This window comes from Entelurus aequoreus, linkage group LG04 (genome assembly GCF_033978785.1).
Source record: "Entelurus aequoreus isolate RoL-2023_Sb linkage group LG04, RoL_Eaeq_v1.1, whole genome shotgun sequence".
Classification (NCBI taxonomy): Eukaryota; Metazoa; Chordata; class Actinopteri; order Syngnathiformes; family Syngnathidae; genus Entelurus; species Entelurus aequoreus.
Genome location: NC_084734.1, coordinates 52,991,154 through 53,012,053, shown reverse-complemented (window position 1 = coordinate 53,012,053; position 20,900 = coordinate 52,991,154). Strand labels below are relative to the sequence as shown.

General features: G+C 40.0%; 1 protein-coding gene across 1 annotated transcript in view; it reads right to left on the bottom strand.

The window, feature by feature from the left end:
* LOC133648825 (gamma-aminobutyric acid receptor subunit alpha-2-like) overlaps nt 1-13,420 on the bottom strand; it is a 128,671-nt gene extending 115,251 nt beyond the window's left edge. The window contains exon 1 of the mRNA XM_062045292.1: nt 13,374-13,420. Coding sequence (XP_061901276.1) covers nt 13,374-13,405 — 32 coding nt within the window. The 5' untranslated portion in view covers nt 13,406-13,420. The remainder of the gene's footprint in view (nt 1-13,373) is intronic.
* Nucleotides 13,421-20,900: the final 7,480 nt, after the last annotated feature.

Genomic DNA, 20,900 nt, shown 5'->3' with positions numbered 1-20,900 from the left:
AAAAAATGAGGTCACATTGTACCAAAAACTCTCTACAAAGTTCAAAGTCCCCTTCAAATGGTTTAGGGCTGGCAATCCTGGGCTCTCGTTCCAAAATGCTGTGTTCCGGTCCACGGACTGGAGAAGCACGCGGAGGTACCACCGGTCCAGAACTGGCCCCGGGGCACATGTTGTCCAGCCTGGAATATAGTCTGGGGAAGGCTCTCTCTAGATGGTTTTCAAGGGCAGTAAACCGAACCTGATGTTCACTAACGACGGAGTTAAGGATAGCTAGGTCGGAAGATATGGTTATCTGGGCCTGGGGCTTGCCACTGTCGCCTGGTTCCGACATGTTGTTGGCCAGAACGTACTGTTGTGTCTCAGAGAAGGGAAGGAGGCGACAACCAGGGCAGGACTGCGGTTTACAGGGTTTATTTTAAATCTTTCATAAATACGTGGCACGTGTATGCTACTCAAAGTGAGTAAGTGTTGACTATGTGTAAAATTAATAATGTAAATGTTACCAAGGGTTGTTGTCTGTAAATGTTGGTTGTATCTTTTGTCGTTATCCAAGGGGGCAAGACGAAGCGGCAGTTCGTGGACAAGCAAGAACGCGCACAAACACACACACAAACACACACACACATCATCATCGGCGGTCACTCGAAGCGAGTATGACGATCCTCCTGGTAGGGGGGTATCCCTTTATGGAGGATGCCTGTGCGTGACTTTGTTTAACGTGGGGAAACTGGTGCACAGACAGTCACCACACGATCCTTGACAGCTCCGGGTCAGGGTCCAGTGGCATGGAGTCCAAGATGACTGGGGACCCTTTTCTGCTGCAGCCTTCATCCGCCATCCCAGCCGTTGTGACGCTCCATAAGGTTAGCAATCATCCTCCGCCTGTTCCACCGTTGCGGTCTTGGGTCGTTATTTCCCCATAACTGGGCCCACATGGATGTGGTAGTGCCTTCTTCCGCCATCGCAGCCGTTGTGGTAATGCGTACATCTATCGTCTTCTGCCTGCTCCGCCGTTGAGGTCTTCACCGTATCCCTGGCTAGGGGGCAGTCAGGTACTAGGCCTTTGTCAAGGGCCACCTGGGGTAACAGTAGTAAAGGGGTTAACCTCCTGGTGCCCCAAGACCCCATAGAGGAGCCTCCACTGCCGGATGCACTTTAACGTCATGCCCAGGACACCGTCATTCCCAGGACACACAGACACACACACACACACACACACACACACACACACACACACACACACACACACACACACACACACACACACACACACACACACACATTGACTAAGACACACAGACACAGTACGTGTCCATGCACTAAATTAGTTCGATTTCTCAAATAGTTCGGCTATAAAGCCTCCTACAGCCCATGGAAACACCTTAATCTGATCGTGTTCGGTTTTTCAAAAGTCGGACTAACACACCTGGATTATGCGATTGGAAACCAGATCTCCTGAGGGGGTGTGTGCAGCCGGAGAGGACCCTTTGTATCACGCAGATGACATTCATTAAAAACAGACAACAATTGTAATGAAGATAATACTTTTTATTTACTTCACAAATTAAAAGAACAGAACATTTTGAAGTGCATTAATGGTAGAAAAAAAGAAACAGATTTATTCAAGAATGCAGCTAAGGAAATGGAGAATGCCGGCTTAATCCGGACCCCCCAACAAAATTAGATGAAAGAGAATGAAGCAGGTATATTAAAGGTGAATAATAAAGCGTACACAAACCTCTTCACGCTGCATTTGTGCACTCCAAACTGACAATAACTCTGTATTACACACAAATGGCAAGATAGTCCAGAACAAAAGCAACCTTCCACTGGAACAGGAACGACCGGGGTGCAAACGGTCTTTTCTTTTGGATTTAAAGCTCCTTCCATCAATCCACAGAGCCTTATGAATGAACTCCAAGACAATCACAAGTTTTATTTCCATGATTTTTTGTCCGAAAATTCCTTCCAAAAAACTCTTCCGTCGGTCTTCCATTGCATCGGACCTGCATCCGCCCTGATACATTCTTGGTAGTAGCGTCATGTTCGGAGCGCAATCCAAGATTATTTCTTAATCCTGTCAACTATTTAACGTCAACATAGCCATTAGAGACATAATATTTGTAATATGTGCCAATATTACAGTGGACATCACTTAAAAACAAATTGTGAGGATCCTTAGATGCCTAGTGTGATGTCATAGGTCAACCGCGAAAGCAGGCCCGGCCCTAACCAATCTGGCGCCCTAGGCAAGATTTTAGGTGCCCCCCCCCACAAACATCGGCAGTGAAGTGTATATACTCACAAGAAACCGAATAGCTTTGTCTTTGACCTTTTTTTTTACTTAAAGAAAGCAAATTAACAGTAAATGTTTCAAAAATGTTTGAAAAGGTAGCACATCCCAAAATTAAGACTAGTAGGACAAAATACTCACATTTCACTTGATTTATTGCTCACATCAAAAAAGAGGAACGCTTACGCGTTTCGGCACGTGGCCTTCGTCAGAGCGTTTTGAAAACGCTCTGACGAAGGCCACGTGCCGAAACGCGTAAGCGTTCCTCTTTTTTGATGTGAGCAATAAATCAAGTGAAATGTGAGTATTTTGTCCTACTAGTCTTAATTTTGGGATGTGCTACCTTTTCAAACATTTTTGAAACATTTACTGGATTACTTTTTTTTGGGTTTGGCACTCCATCTTGAATCACATTGAGAAGCGCAATCTCCTTTTTGAAAAAGCAAATTAACAATCACAATAGTTAACAAGATAAAAAAAAATATGGATAAATAAATGAATACAAAAAATAAAAAATGAATATATGAAATACAATATTTTTTACATACATAAACACAAAATAAAACGTGTCAACAAGTTGCATAAAATACATTAAAAATACAATATAAATAAGGCACTGCACAAAACAAAATATCAAACCAGTATGACTTTAACAACTATATTACAAAAAAAGGGGATCCTACAGAGTTCTCTATTTGTGCTTTTTAATATTGCATTAACTAGAATGACTTACAAATTACTGTACACCAGGGAGTACTGACGTTACATTATTATTTTCCATAACAATTTAGCCCCCTCCACAATATTAACCCGACGTTAAAACAGAACTAGCTATTTATTAATTAGCAATTGCCGAATCATGTAACATTAGCTTAATGCTAAAAGCCAGGTTACTATCACATTCTGTAACAGACAAATAATTTCATGTAGGCTAACGTTACCTTACTGCTACCTCTGTCTTTTTCTCCTTTCTCCCCTTCTTTTCTCCCCTGGGCACCTGACAGTTTTGGCCGTTTTGACATCTTGTGTTGATTTTTTTTATGTGGTGACGTCCAAAAAGAGTCATGATACGGGAAGGGAGGGGGCGCACCGTGCTGGGGGAGGAGGGGCGTAATGTTGTAACAAATAATATTTCTATTAAATAGGCTTTACTTTGCATTTTAATTAACGTGGGATTATTTTATGTATTTAGAAATAATAGTACCAACTTTTTTTTTTCCCTCCAACATTTGTGGCACTGGCGTGGCGCCCCCTGATGGACGGCGCCCTTAGCATTTGCCTATACGGCCTATGCCACGGGCCGGCCCTGCGCGAAAGTAATTAATTTAACTGCGCTAAAAGGAAATAGCGCCCCCCAGTGGGGAGGCACATGGTGTATGATTATCCATCCATTTCCTACCGCTTGTCCCTTTTGGGGTCACAGGGGGTGCTGGAGCCTATCGACCAATAGTCACATTAAATAAAGAGAGTGCATGGACACTTGGACTTCACACGCAGGTGTGAAAATACAAAAATAAAAACTATTGGAGAAATCAGACTAATTTAGTGCATGGAAACGTAGTGAGAGACAGCATGCCAATGCGTATTAATATTTTTGTCTGCTTTATATTTTTCGTTAGCTTTTTTCCAATGTCTAAATCTAGAAGTGATAAAGGTGAGCCCTGATTTTACAGAAACTAGTGTGAGTTTGTCTGGTTCATTGCCTTGCAATAAAAACACAAAACTCCCTTCTGCATTATAACGAGCCAAGGAAAGCCCAATTGTACAACTTTTCCTGAAAACGTAAAGTTTTGTTTGACACAGCTTGAGTGTCCATGAATTGTGGGTGTGGCAAAAGTCACAATGTCAAACAATGCCACTGGACTGCACTTACTTCACCATTTTCAGACACCAGTTTCCACTTTTTCGTCAACTCTTGTAAAACATCTACTATCTTTTTTTACCTGTCGGTTTGTTCCTATTTCTCCATGACTTTGACTCCCTGCCTCAAGCCCGTGATGTTCCTGCATGGCATCAATGTATTTACAACAGACAACACTACATGTACTGTATCAGTGTTTTACTTTAAACATAAACCAAACCCTATAGTACTGTAGAAATGATTAAATAATTATTATAATCAAATAAATGTATTTTAAAATATTCAACTTGACATCATTCATTAGCTGTTCTTCTTTCTGAGTATGAAGAATAATAGGATTTTGAAATATTTCCTTAAACATTAAAGCTCCACCTGCAGTCTCTTCTCTTCCCTGACTTTATCAGTTATTCTCATGTTAAAATAATATTGTCTGTTTAAAAAGTAATAACAATCTAATATTTCACCTCATTACTCTTATGTATTATCATTCTACTGTAAGACATAATTGCACATCATATCTAATGTAATGTCACACATGTTGATAAATGGTTGAATATAATTAGGTGTTGTCTTTGTGTTGTAGTGTAAGCGATACACTGACATTACTATTTTTAAAATAACAGTAAGTCCTGCTGCTGTTTTATTCTTCTTTTTTTTAGTGGTGGCATTTTGCTATCTGAAAGGGGATGACAAAACATTTTAGCTAGTGTTGATGTTCCTTGGGAACACTGACAAAGTTAGCAATTAAATAATGGACAAGTGATATATAACCAAACGGCAAGACAATATAAACAAACAATGATCGTGGCAATGTTCTCAACAGACTTGTTGTCTTCCATCCTGCTCTTTCTCTCTCTCAGAGCTGGTGAAGAAAGTCACAAGACACTGTGTTGCACTTTCAAAATAAAAGCATGTATACCTCTGCAGAATATTTTCTGAGTGGGACAAATGTTTCTTTCTCAAATATTGTGGGGGACTTGTCCTACACCCATGTGCCCACCCGTTCTTTGACCCCCTCACCTCAGGCAGGAGGCTTCAAAGCGTCCAGAGTCGGACCACCAGGCTGAGGAACAGCGTCTTTCAGAGTTCAGCATCTGTTAGATCAGTGGTTCTCAACCTTTTTTCAGCGATGTACCCCCTGTGAATTTTTTTTAAATTCAAGTACCCCCTAATCAAAGCAAAGCATTTTTGGTTGAAAAAAAGAGATAAAGAAGTAAAATACAGCACTATGTCATCAGTTTCTGATTTATCAAATTGTATTACAGTGCAACATATTGCTCTTTGTAGTGGTCTTTCTTGAACTATTTGGAAAAAAAGATAGTTTTTATTTATATTTATAAAGGATTTTTGAATTGTTGCTATTTTTAGAATATTAAAACAAATCTCACGTACCCCTTGGCATACCTTCAAGGACCCCCAGGGGTACGCGTACCCCCATTTGAGAACCACTGTGTTAGATGCTGAACTCTGATGTTGCTCTGGAGCAAAATATAGCAATACCAGTGCCAACTGTGCTGAACTGAGCTTTTATTTGATTTGGTTTGCTGTCATTGTTTTTACTTTCTTTTTGCACTACAGGATCACAATCTATTGTGTTTTTTTAATCTATTTTGTTATAATGTATTCATAATAACCTATGCTATTTGTGTTATGATCCGTTGCCCGGATCATAGTTGATTTACGTTTTTGAGTCACTTGTTGTTTAAGTTCTGTTTCAGCACCCCTGTTTTGTGTCTCCTTGGTTGCTACGGTTATTCATTGTGTTCACCATTGGCGTTGTTAGGCCTATTTTAGGGGGGCTAGAGCCCCCCTAAATAATTTGGTGTAATATTTTCTTTACTTTTCTTTTCTTTTCTTTTCTTTTCTTTTTTTTACAAATACATGCCGACATATTCATTATAAAGTGGCCCGAATATGAGTTTCAATAAATAATCATATGACCTGTCATTATTCACTCAGTTTCCCCTCACTTCATAGCGTAAGGTAGAGAGCCCCTTTAGTGCATCGGTATCCAATCCATTCCACTTGTTCATATAGAAAATGCCCACATCACTCAAAATCCAGTCCACATTTTCTCTGCGACCTTGCTTGCGGTCCTGCGGGTGTGCAGCTTTGAAGCACACAGCAGAACAAGAACGTGAACGGATGCAAAATGGCCATAAGAAACTTTTTTAAGAAAGTAAGTATTCATCACTGCTTGTAGTAAAATGTATTAGCTCCACTTTACACCAGGTCTGTGTTTAACAAATAAAAACCTGTCTAGCACACTATAGACAACCTCTGTGCACGTCGTACATTTGTTGTTTTGCAGGCAAAAGTTACATTCCCGCTCTAAAACAATGCAGCCACTTAGTTAGCTGGTTAGAAATGCATCATGAAGGTCCTGGTTATTTATAAAGTTAAATGTGCACTCTTTTTTACCATTTGCTATCTTTGGGGTTACTTCCTTCTGGAGCATCAGCTGTGTTTCTCACTTTACACATGGAGGAGAACAGGAGCTGAGCTCATTCACGTATGACTATCATCAGTAGATAATAATAATAATCAATCCACAACCCCTATTGACCTGTAGGAGTCAGGGCAGAGGAGCACAGAAAGTGAGAGGGGAGAGGCCTCTACTGGAAAGGTGAGTAGGAGAATAATGATACATATAAATAAATATTGAACTTTTTTTTAAATGGCTTATTGATAAGCCATTTGTTTTATTTATTTCTGGGTAGATCATGTTGACTATTGGTCCTCCTTGGTCCTCCTATTTATTTATTACAACGCCAAAATAGGCCTATTTTGGCGTTGTAATAAATAAATAAATAAAAAATGGCTTATCGATAAGCCATTTGTTTTATTTGATTAATATATATATATATATATATATATATATATATATATATATATATATATATATATATATATACCGTAATTTCCGGACTATAAGCCGCTACTTTTTCCCCTCGTTCTGGTCCCTGCGGCTTATACAAGGGTGCGGCTTATTTACGGCCTGTTCCTCTCCGACACCGACGAAGAGGATTTCGGTGGTTTTAGTACGCAGGAGGAAGACGACGACACAATGATTAAAGACTGACTTTTCATATACCGGTAGGCTGGTTATTTTGATAATGTACAGGCGAGCACTTTGTATTACTTTGCACCTTTGTATTATTTGTACTCTGCACGAATGCTGTTCGCCATGTCAAAGATGTGAAAGTTTGATTGAATGATTGAAAGATTTATTGTTAATAAATGGGACGCTTTGCGTTCCCAAACAGTCATCTCTGTCCCGACAATCCCCTCCGTGGTAGCAGGAACCCCTATATACTACGCTAATTACACATCAAAACCCTGCGGCTTATAGTCGGGTGCGGCTTATATATGGAGCAATCTGTATTTTCCCCTAAATTTAGCTGGTGCGGCTTATAGTCAGGTGCGGCTTATATATGGAGCAATCTGTATTTCCCCCTAAATTTAGCTGGTGCGGCTTATAGTCAGGTGCGGCTTATAGTCCGGAAATTACGGTATATATATATATATATATATATATATATATATATATATATATATATATATATATATATATATATATATATATGTATGTATATATGTCCTTACGTAACATCACCAGAATGATTGACAATTAGGAGGACCAATAGTCAACATGATCCACAACATCCTCTAGTATACCTTTAAATCTTTCATATATATATATATATATATATATATATATATATATATATATATATATATATATATATATATATATATATATATGTATATGTGTATATATATATATATATATATATATATATATATATATATATATATATATATATATATATATATATATATATATATATATATATATATATATATATATATATATATATATATATATAAAAGAAAAACCCAGACACCATCTTTGTAGTCATTATTCTCCTGCGTGGACTTCCGTCTTCCTTTACAATGAGTGAAGCTGCACGAAACCTTGTGTCTGCAATTGTAAATAATTTAGTTTTTAAGTTTTGTGTTTCTTGTAGAATCTATATAAAGTAAAATACATTAGCCTATTGTTAAAATAATGAAAAAAATATCATTAAATATATTTGTTTTATTGTATTGTTACATTAATAGCTGTTGTATTATCATAGGATGGCTTGTTAAACATTTCATAGGATTTTCAGAGGGAGGAAATACCAAGACATTTAATATAAAATGTAAAATTAATAAATACATAAAAAGAAAAAGAAAAAAAATGGTTAAAAGCCATCGTCCCGGGGAGCATTTCATTTCGTCCCGTGCATATTTTTTTACCGACCCCGGGGCCAAGGGACTACGTTAATCTCAAGCCCTGGAAGTTACATTTTATTGTTTGCATTATTTGTTTCGGCATTGCACTTTGGAGATGGTCCCTCAGCTCTTTGACAGCTTTGGCTCTTTTTCAGATCAGCAGACGGACTCTAAGTCTTTCTTATTTAGCCGTTTGTGAAGTTTTGTGCTTGTGCGCTACATTCGCTCGCATCCTGTGCATCTCCTGGGGGCTAAGCCCCCCCCCCCTCCCCCTGCCCTTAAAAGCTAGTGACGCCCCGGTTGTTCAACTTGCCTCTGTCTAGTGTTCGGGACGTTCACTTGTTCCCTGGCAATAATCAGAGAGCTATTTATTCCATCCTGTCGCCTCACTCGGTCTGGTGCTTTTATTTGCCTGCACGCAACAAGTTACGTCGTCTACCCTTTGTATCCCTGAGCTAAGCTTGGCCTTATGCTTTTCTTGTCAGCTATTCCGTTAGCTCCCCGAGCTATAGGCACGCTTGCTTTGTTTGTTTGTTCCTGCCTGATTTATGAGAATAAATCACTGTCTTACTTGCACCTTTGCCTCCGAAGTTCCTGCTGCATCTTGGAAGAACAATCCGCGCATCACCATGCGTCCTCGACTTAACAATTTATAACCTATTCCATTTATACCCTATTCTATTTACATTATGGACATACTATTGTTCTTGAGGTAATCATTGGACTAAAACTGGGACCTAAATGTTATGCCATCTCATGTGTCTCATGTGTGCTGGTATGATGATAAAGTTCCTTGAATCCCTGAATTTACATTTTCATACACATTTGATTCAGTCCATAGTTTTACATTATTGTTGGTGATAAATCAATTTAAGCGACAACAAGGTTTTGGTAGTGTCCAAGGGGCTTTGACAAAAGCTGCTACCAATGAATCAAATAGTAATTTATCAAACTGCATGGGGTAGCTGTCATCCATTGGAGGTATAATTAGTGGAAAAGGTTAAAAAATGACATTGTGTTAGTTGATTTTCACTACTTTATTCAGTATCAAACCCGACAGGGTCGAACCAGACAGGCGATAGCGATAGGAAACAAGCCACAAAAAAAAAGAGTCATTAGCTCTTTGTCCAGCGCAACTCTTAAGGCATCAGGGATTGAAGTTTTAAACACCCACAGGTCACAGGTACACCTCTTGTCAGCCAATCCCAGGGGCAGCACCTGAGTGAGTCTATGCATGTAGATATGGTCGGGTGCAAGAATTGCTTTGAATGCATGATTGTTGGTGTCACATGAGAGCATGTGTGAACATTTAATAAACGCACAATCTGTTGGGATTCCATCCCATCCCAGCAGACGAAGAAACAACATTGTTGACAATGTTGTGCTTTGTAAGACGATTGCTGCATGAGGCTGCGCAAGGCGGCCATTAAAACAACAGTAGGTACCAGCAGCAGGATGATCAGTCAGCACTTTGCAAGATTAAGAGGCAGCAAAGCAAAGCAGCCACAAAAAGCTCACACATGCATCGAAACAGAGAAATGGACTTCAGGGGTCGTAACATTTTCAAACAGTCACCGCCTCCCTGCACTACATTTTAAACATCAGCCACCGTTCTGTCGATCTCTGCTCTGATCCATACCTGTGACAGGGGATCAATGAAGGAGGCCATTGCGATAAAAAGTGACCGCCGGGCCTTTTACCACGTCCAACAATGACTGCGTGGAAGAGGAAATGTCGAAATGTGTCAGGTCGCTCAAGAGAGTGCTACTGGTAACATGTAAACTGGTACTACCTGTTCCATGGTCGAGTCGTCTGCGACTAAACTGGCTCCCCCATCAAGTGTACTTGATGGGGAGGGTGGCTAGACACCCAGCAGAACAAAAACAATATCTGTCAAAGGGCGGATGAGCACAAGAGTGCCAACGGCCATCTAGCAGGTTCCAGTACACCAAACTTTAAGCATGACTACCCCCAGGACCCAAGAAACCCAACTACCAGGAGTAAACTAGTCATGATGAAAAGTTTGGGAGAAGGAGCTACACAAGGGAGACAACCCTAACAGAAAACAAGACCTCAACGGCTGAACAGGGAACTGTGAGGGCGGATGAAGGCTACAACAGACTATAGAAGTGCCGTTTGTCTTAGTTCTCCATGCCACGGAGTCCACTTCTTAATCTGCCAAGTGCTGTGTGTTTGACAAAGCGCAACTTCAGATACAAAAAAAAAAAAAAACACGTTCAGGCGTCCATCACCTCATCTCATCTCATTTATGTAATCTACATCATCATACCACACTATAAGTCTCTTGGCGATCAAGGATTGGCAATGGGGGCAGGCTCTTGAGGCTGGGAGCCCCTAGTCAGAATTGACACGTACAGCGGGAACATTTTGCAATAATGTCGTTCTTGCTTCTGGATTCGAAGTGAAGAAGCAAGTTGGTCAGCGGTGTTCTGACTGAGCAGTCCTATTTAGGATCCACTCTGCTCACCCAATTTTGGGAGGGGGCTAGAAAAGGTGCCCTAAACATAGTTTCACTTCGCCTACTCTGCCTGGGATGCCGCGCCCAGGGTAGCACCACCCAAGTGGTAGTTAAAAGAAGGATATGTACAAAAATATGAAACTTGGAACTTGGAATATACGAATGTTAATGGACAACGTAAAGTCAGACAGACCAGAGAGAAGAACAGCTTTTGTGGCAAGAGAACTTCAGAAGTTCAATTTTGATATTGTTGCTCTCCAAGAGACCAGGAGAGCGGAAGAAGGCCAGTTAAGGGAAGAACAGGGCAACTACACTTTCTTTTGGAAAGGAAAAGCAGCAGACCAACCCAGAACACACGGGGTAGGATTTGCCATTAGAAATGAACTACTTGGTCAACTAACAGAACAGCCCGTGGGTATAAATGAAAGACTTATGACTCTAAGAATCAGCCTAAAACACAACCAACATGCTACTCTCATAAGTGCATATGCCCCAACTCTAGGTGCTGAAGAAGAAACTAAGGAGGCTTTCTATGCGGAGTTTGATGAGCTCATCTCTACAACACCACAACACAATAAACTTATTATTGTTGGTGATTTCAATGCAAGAGTTGGAAAAGATCACAATATATGGGAGGGTGTAATTGGACATAATGGTGTAGGTAAAGCCAATGCAAATGGGGCCTTACTTTTGACCAAATGTGCGGAACACAGTTTGACAAAGGAATTCCGTCAAAGTGTCCCAGCAACACCCAAGATCAAAGCACTGGCACTTGATTAACTATGTTATAGTGAGGAAGAGGGACCAACAAGATGTGCTTCATACCAGAGCTGTAACTGGTGCAGATGAGTGCTGGTCAGATCACAGATTGATTGCATCAGTTATGAGGCTAAAACTAAATGCTCGAAGAAAATGTCACAACAAACCACACAGCAAAAAATACAATGTTGAATGTCTAAAGGAAGATGAGCATGCCATGGAACTACAAAGAAACCTGGAAGAAACAATACCCAACAAATCCCCTACAAACATCACAGAACACTGGGAGCAATTAAAGGTAGCAATCAGAAAAGCATGCGTTAACTCAATTGGATACAAAACCAGGAAACATGAGGACTGGTTTGATCAAAACAACACATAACTGCAACAGCTCATGAATAGAAAAAGGGAAGCTTTCATACAACTTAAGAATTACCCTAACTCCATTTAAAAAAAAAAATCAATATCAAGGAATCAAAAGTGATGTACAACGAACGGTGCGAGGCATGAAAAATAAATGGTGGCAGTCAAAGGCTGAAGAAATACAACTCTTAGCTGATAACAACAATTGCAAGGCATTCTTTACAGCAATAAAAGACATATATGGACCATCTATACAAGGTCAGGTGCCCCTCAAGAGCAAAGACGGGGGTACCATTCTGAAGACCAACAAAGAAATCAATGCACAGTGGCGAGAGCATTTTGAAGAACTGCTGAACCAACAAACTGTCTATAACAGGGATGTCCTCAATGCCATACCCCAACAGACCATCAAAATGGACCTAGGAGACTTACCAACCCTGGAAGAAATAAAGAAATCCATCTCACGAATGAAAGCTGGCAAAGCGGCAGGCTCAGACGGAATTCCAATTGAAATATTTAAGCATGGTGGAAACAAACTACAAGAACATCTATATCAAATTATACTAAAAATTTGGAGCGAGGAAGAAATACCACCAGAGCTAAAGAATGCCAACATTGTGAAGATATACAAGGGAAAGGGTGATAGAGCAGAATGTGGCAATTACAGAGGCATATCACTACTCAGTACTGCCAGTTCCTGTCAGGAATCCTCAACACAAGACTTCAGACCATTGCTGAGAATATACTCCCAGAATCTCAATCCGGCTTTAGACCAAACAGAGGAACAACTGACGTGATATTCTCAGTGAGACAACTCCAAGAAAAATGCATTGAACAAAATAAGCCCCTCTATATGGCGTTTATTGACCTCACAAAAGCATTTGACACTGTCTCCAGGGAACTACTTTGGGAAGTACTTGCAAGATCAGGATGTCCTCCAAAATTCATCAGTATAGTCCGATTGATGCATGACAATATGACAGCTACAGTACTTGGGAATGGCCATGATTCTGCTCCTTTTGAAGTAAAAACTGGAGTAAAACAGGGATGTTTGAAAGCCCCGACACCTGAGGAAGCTGCAAGCCAGAACAAAAGTTTCAAGGTCCACAGTGGTAGAATTTCAATATGCCGATGATAGTGCAATAGCAGCTCAGAGTGCTGAAGATTTGCAAGTAATACTGGATGCATTTAACTATGCATACACACAACTTGGACTTAAAATAAATGCAAAGAAAACACAAGTACTCTACCAACCATCGCCTAAGGACATTATCCTACAACCACCAGCAATAAAGATAGAAGAAGTGGCTCTTGAAAATGTAGAAAGCTTCACATACCTTGGTAGTATAATGTCTTCAAATGCTAACATTGATGCAGAAGTCAAACACAGAATCAGGAAAGCTGCTGCAGCCTTTGGCAAGCTTAAGACTCAAGTGTTCCAAAATCACGACATCAGGCTAGATACAAAAATCAAAGTGTTCAGAGCAATTGTTATAACAACTTTGCTATATGTTTCAGAGGCATGGACAGCATTTCAAAGACACATCACAGCACTTGAAAGGTTTCAACAGTGATGTCTATGCCAGATGATGAATATTAATTAAAGGCCTACTGAAATTTTTTTTTTTTATTCAAACGGGGATAGCAGATCTATTCTATGTGTCATACTTGATCATTTCGCGATATTGCCATATTTTTGCTGAAAGGATTTAGTATAGAACAACGACGATAAAGATCGCAACTTTTGGTATCTGATAAAAAAAAGGCTTGCTCCTACCGGAAGTAGCGTGACGTAGTCAGTTGAACATATACGCAAAGTTCCCTATTGTTTACAATGATGGCCGCCAGAAGTGAGAGAGATTCGGACAGAGAAAGCGACGATTTCCCCATTAATTTGAGCGAGGATGAAAGATTTGTAAATGAGGAAAGTGCAAGTGAAGGACTAGTGGGGAGTGGAAGATGCTGTGAGAGCCGGGGGTGACCTGATATTCAGCTGGAAATGACTACAACAGTAAATAAACAAAAGACATATATATACTCTATTAGCCACAACACAACCAGGTTTATATTTAATATGCCACAAATTAATCCAGCATAAAAACACCTAGGTGTTTGTTATGCTAGCTCCTAGCTCCTAGCTCCTAGCTACTAGCTCGAGCTAGTTATAGCTTGAGCGGGTAATATGGACGGGATCCCGTATATATAACCCGCCAATACAATTCAAACACCTGCACAACACACACACTCACTCAACCCAAAGGACCGTTCACCTAACCCAAGGTTCATAAAGCTTATATATTTAATCAAAGTTACGTACATGACACGCACGTACTGGCAAGCAATCAAATGTTTGGAAGCGCGCGGGTGGGACCTGATATCCAGCTGGGAATGACTACAACAGTAAATAAACACAAGACATATATATACTCTATTAGCCACAACACAACCAGGCTTATATTTAATATGCCACAAATTAATCCTAATGCTAGCTCCTAGCTCCTAGCTACTAGCTCGAGCTAGTTATAGCAAGCGATCAAATGTTTGGAAGCGCAGCTGTGTACTCACGGTATCGCAACTGTGTATCCAAATCAAAGTCCTCCTGGTAAGAGTCTCTGTTGTCCGAGTTCTTTGATCTTGACTGCATCTTTCGGGAATGTAAACAAAGAAGCGCCGGCTGTGTACGTGTTGCTGCTGACTTCCCTCGCAAAATAGACACTTCGCACCGACAACTTTCTTCTTTGCTTGCTCAGTTTCTTTCTCCATAATGCAATGAACAAATTGCAACAGATTCACCAACACAGATGTCCAGAATACTGTGGAATAATGACATGAAAACAGAGCTATTTCGTATTGGCTTCAATGGTGTCCGAATACTTCCGTTTCAATGATTGACGTCACGCGCATACGTCATCCTCAGAGGCGTTTCGAACCGGAAGTTTAGCGGGAAATTTAAAATTGCACTTTATAAGTTAACCCGGCCGTATTGGCATGTGTTGCAATGTTAAGATTTCATCATTGATATATAAACTATCAGACTGCGTGGTCGGTAGTAGTGGCTTTCAGTAGGCCTTTAAGTGGCAAGATATGAGAACAAACATCAGTGTACTTGAACAGGCCATGGTTCCCAGTGTAGAGAGTACAATTGTTAAATACCAACTACGATGGACAGGGCATGTTGTACGGATGAATGACGACAGACTGCCAAAACAGATGTTGTACTGTCAGCTAAATGAAGGGAAAAGAAATGTTGGTGGGCAGAGAAAACGCTACAAGGATTGCTTAAAGAAGACTTTGAAACAATGTGAAATAGATACTACATACTGGGAAGACATAGCAAAAGACAGAATAACATGGAGAACTGCAGTCGGTGAAGGAGTGACAAAGTATGAGGAGAAAAGAACATCTATGATACTTGAAAAAAGGAGGAGGAGACTGGAAAGAAGAGTCATGCCAAAATGTATATTACCACCTGGTCTGATCTGTCCCATATGCGGCAGAAACTTCAAAGCTCGTATTGGCTTGTGCAGTCACTACAGAGCACATCATTCTTAGGGACGATGGACCCCTATCTTCTAACAGAAGAGGAGCCAGCAAGCAAGGAAGCAGGCAAAGCAAGGTAGAGGAAATAGGCACCGAGCTTTAACTTGCTTGACTTGCATTCGCTTCATTTATTACCAGGAATTGCATCACGATCAGTCATGTCAGCAGTGTGTCCCCGTTGGGCGCAATGACTGATGATGAATATTGATCAAGTCTGTGCGGAGGAGAGGAAGTGTCATTTCAGGTGGAACAAGACGTGTACTTGAGAGCATTTTAAGAACACTAACCTCCATTGTCCTCTTATGAAATATAAAATATACCTTAAAGGGGAACTGCACTTTTGTTAGAAATTTTGCCTATCGTTCACAATCATTATTAAAGACATAACAACGGATGGAATTTTGTTTTAATGCATTCTAAATATTAAATACATGTAAATAAAAGTCTGCTTACAGCGTAGCCAATGGGAGCTCCACTATTCCGCACATAAAATCCAATAAATAACCATTCAAAAAGCGCCAACAATACTCCATTTACATTTCGTGACTTGAATATTAACCAAGTATTAGTGATATTGTTATTTCAAGCGCTAACGTGGACAAACTATTTATAGCAGCGCCGTGATCACTACAATGTGCACCTATGTTTACATCATCGAGTGGTCTGCTGCTTCTTTGCTCCCTCTAAGTTTATTGTAGATCATAAATCATGTATCTCACCTGTAAAGTAAATGGCTGAGAATATATGCCGACAAGTTGGGACACTTTAACAGCCATTTCAGGACCTGGAACTGGCGAAAACGACACCAAAAGCGTTTGTTTCCTCTCTGCGTTTTTTAAAATGAATACGCCGCATATGCTTAAAATGATCAAAATACGTAAATAGTAAATGTTATTATAAATGTGCCCGTTATTGCATTACATATATACTTACATCATGTATATAAAACCTTAATGGAGGTGTTTGGATGTTTTTTAGTGGCTTTATAGGCAGAATTGAACAGCTCCCATAGGCTCCATTATAAGCAGACTTTTGATCAAATGTATTTAATATTTAGAATGCATTAAAAAGAAAATCCATTTGTCGTCATGTCTTTCATAATGATTGTGAACGAAAAAAGTGCAGTTCCCCTTTAATGATAACAACATGTACAGTCAACCAAAACAAGGAGTAATTCTAGACCAGGGGTCTGCAACCTTTACTGTCAAAAGAGACATTTTGCCGCCTCTTCTACTAAATAATAGTGTAGAGCCGCAAAACGTAACACAGTTTATAAACATTTTAAAGTTTTAATCTTTTTATTTTTTATTTTACAGAAATACCAAATTGCCCATGTGAAATGAAACTCTTTTCCTCTTCTCGTTTCTTTTGTTGGTATTCATGGTTAGCTTTTCCAAAGGGTTGGACACTCGAGAAGCTAAACTGAACACACAGGCTTCCAGTCTCTTTTTTACTTGTCTTCCTTGCGCCTCAGCACTCAGCCTGTGCGCATTTATGGCCTCAAAGACAGTCGGAAATGATAGAACTCTTTTTAAAATGCAAACTTTTCTCTCTCCAGGGTTGAAAACATCTGACGGAGCCACAACAAGGAGGTAGAAGAGCTACAAGAGGCTCAGAGCTGTGGGTTGCAGACAAAGTACTGTGAAGATCATGAGGTTTCAGTTTATTGGACCAATTAACATCAACTTTTCTGCATCTGTACAGGCAATTATTTTAGACATATATTTGCATTATGCATTGCTGTTATACACAGTATTAGCTCGCGTTTTGTTCCCCAAAGTTTTGCCCCGGTTTTCGTATATTGTCTCAATTTTTGTACTCATAAACATTGCATGCAACAAACTAGTCCGGTTGGCAGCATATCATTCCGAGTCCAAACAAAGAATCACAGCCTTAGGTACTAAATCGCTTTACTTTTTTAAAATGTAGTACAACTTCAAAATAGTCTAACAAAGAAAATTGTGAGTAGGTGTGTCGCGATCGGACATGTACAAGCAAAACTAAAATAAAAAAATCGGATTATATCACTTTGCACCATCTAAAATATTTTATATAAATGCCCCATAATGTCCCCCATTAAGCACATCAGTTTGTTTTTTCTTGTATATAAATGACAAAGTAAACATGGTAGGCTATTGGCTACTAGGAGTTAGCAGCTACACAACAGCTAAGCACACAATAGCACACAAGCTGGACATACATGATGAGTGTCCTTAAATGAACAATATTGCAGCCTAAAACAGCACTTTTGTAAATATAATATGCAATATATAGTTACATATTACTTACACATACAAAGTCTCCAAGGCAGAAGCGTATTAGAAAATATCCAGTAACAAACGCGTCCGCATCATTCAACTTACCGCGTCATGAGCTTCACTTCATGACTAGGTCTTGTTAAAAAAACACTAAAAAACAATCCATTCCACACCACAAAAAAATACAAGTATGTTTGATTCCTGCTGACTTCGCATCTGATCAATATTGGTAACTTCTGAAACTCAAGTATCGGTATTGTATCAGAAGTGAAAAAGTTGTATCATTACCTAGTTGGGACTACCAGCACTTTGATAAAGGTGAGAAACACTTCTGAATTCAAGAAAGAATTCATAGCACATGAGTTATAGGCTTGTCGTAGTCAGAAGGTAGTCTTTGCAAAGAAGGTAACTAACTAAATGTGTCAGTCTTTTTTTTAAATTGGGTTTTACAAAGTTTTTTAAACTTGAAGTATTGTACTAAACCTAATGCAAGGCCCTGGGGCTAAGATGTTTTAAGGTCAGAAGTTTAAGAGTATATGATAAAACATAATTTTTTGATTTATTTTTAGAGCAAAATAAAATTAACAAACAAAAAAAACACTGTAGGGTAACCCCTGCTTTAATGTGGACAAGGATCAAACCCTTATGTAACACTTGTTCTAGTGCTGCACCATTATAAATATGACGGCGTCACACATTAAATGCATCCATTTAATAAAGTCAAACACAAACAAGGCAACAAGAGAAGTATCCTACACACTCTAACCCAAATATGAGCATCTACTTTAACAATATGATTTGCCTGAGTGGCTGGACAGGACATGTTAAAAACATTTAAAAAATAATATTTGATGAGTTTGTTAGGGCGATGGTATTTGTTATCACATTACACATAAAGCACCCTGTTATTTATTCATTGACATTTTACAAGCTTTGTTTTCTTCCCAACGGTGTCTCAGGGATCGGTCAAAAAGTTTGGACACCCCTGACCTAAGCCATCAACCTGAAGCCACTTGTACAGTAACACACACTGACCCCTGCTGGACAGACCGCAGTAATTCATCTCACTGTTTGTAAAACAGTAGGAGTCTTTACTGTCAGCAGTTCCATTTCCATTGTTGATTTTCTGCTCCAGCAAGCCAAAGTAGCACAGCCTCGTCTCGGCGCCCCGTGTGATAGATAGTGTAGATCCTGGCAAGCACGCCGACCATCTTACCTTCCTGCTCGCACGCACAACTACATGCGCTTGTGAGACATTTTTAGAACATGATAAATAGAGCGAGTATACAGTATGTTCTTTGTCAGATGCATGTTAGCACGAGTTGATTCACCAGGCAAAGCTGCAAATGCTAAACCCTTCTCTGTCCTGTTTCCTCGGCAACAAGCCATGTATGGGAGAAAATAGATGTGAGAGAGGAGGAAAGATGACATTCTTAAAGTGATAGGTCAACCTCAATACTCCTGTTGATGACGATACTGCTAAACGTGACACTACAAACAATATACTATCAATAATTATATTGTGGTACTATACATCCTTAAGTTATTTTATTTTGTAATAAGACTGCATTTTAGCAGTTTTCTTGATTTTGTGGCCTATTTCCTGGTCATGCTGATTATTTTTTAATGCAAAGGCACAATGTTTTTGGAGGAATTATAAGGCAGAGCTACCTTTGAGAGGAGTAATTGTACCATAGCCAAACCCGCATGCGTAAACACACTCCTTCTGCCAGTTATTAATGATAACCACCACCTTGCATAACAGAAATAAGTGAAACAACTCAAGATAATTCACGTTAAAGCCCACATTCTGCTCAAGCACCGGCACAGGTGCAGCATAAGCACCTCATATAATTCATGAAATTACTTCTCCTATTAGTTACTAATAAAAACAAGCACCATGCACATTATGAGATTGATGGACTCAAAACAGTCCACAAAATCATAGCCCATGTTACACCCAGTCAAAGCCCTCGTTGTGTGCATCATAGGCACATGCACTTGTGCAACAAAGGAATCTCAAAGAATTAATGCAATCCTGCCAGTTATTAATAACCACCACCTTGCATTATAGATATAAATGAAATAACACAAAATAATCCATAAAGTCTAAGCCCACATTGTGCTCATGCACAGGTGCCCGCTCATGTCAATCAATCAATCAATCAATGTTTATTTATATAGCCCTAAATCACAAGTGTCTCACAGGACTGCACAAGCCACAACGACATCTTCGGTACAAAGCCCACATAAGGTCAAGGAAAAACTAAACCCAGTGGGATGTCGATGTGAATGACTATGAGAAACCTTGGAGAGGACCGCATATGTGGGTAACCCCTCCCCCTCTAGGGGAGACCGAAAGCAATGGATGTCGAGTGGGTCTGACATAATTATGTGAACGTCTAGTCCATAGTGGATCCAACATATCAGCGAAAGTCCAGTCCAAAGTGGATCCAAAATAATAGTGAGAGTCCAGTCCATAGTGGATCCAACATATCAGCGAAAGTCCAGTCCAAAGTGGATCCAACATAATAGTGAAAGTCCAGTCCATAGTGGATCCAACATATCAGCGAAAGTCCAGTCCAAAGTGGATCCAAAATAATAGTGAGAGTCCAGTCAATAGTGGGGCCAGCAGGAAACCATCCCGAGCGGAGACGGGTCAGCAGCGCAGAGATGTCCCCAACCGATGCACAGGCGAGCGGTCCACCCCGGGTCCCGACTCTGGACAGCCACAACTTCATCCATGGCCACCGGACCTGTGTAACTCCCCCTCCACAAGGGAGAGGGGGGCAGAGGAGAAAAGAAAAGAAACAGCAGATCAACTGGTCTAAAAGGGGTCTATTTAAATGCTAGAGTATACAAATGAGTTTTAAGATGGGACTTAAATGCTTCTACTGAGGTAGCATCTCTAACTGTTACCGGGAGAGCATTCCAGAGTACTGGAGCCCGAATAGAAAACGCTCTATAGCCCGCAGACTTTTTTTGGGCTCTGGAATCACTAATAAGTTGGAGTTCTTTGAACGCAGATTTCTTGCCGGGACATATGGTACAATACAATCAGCAAGA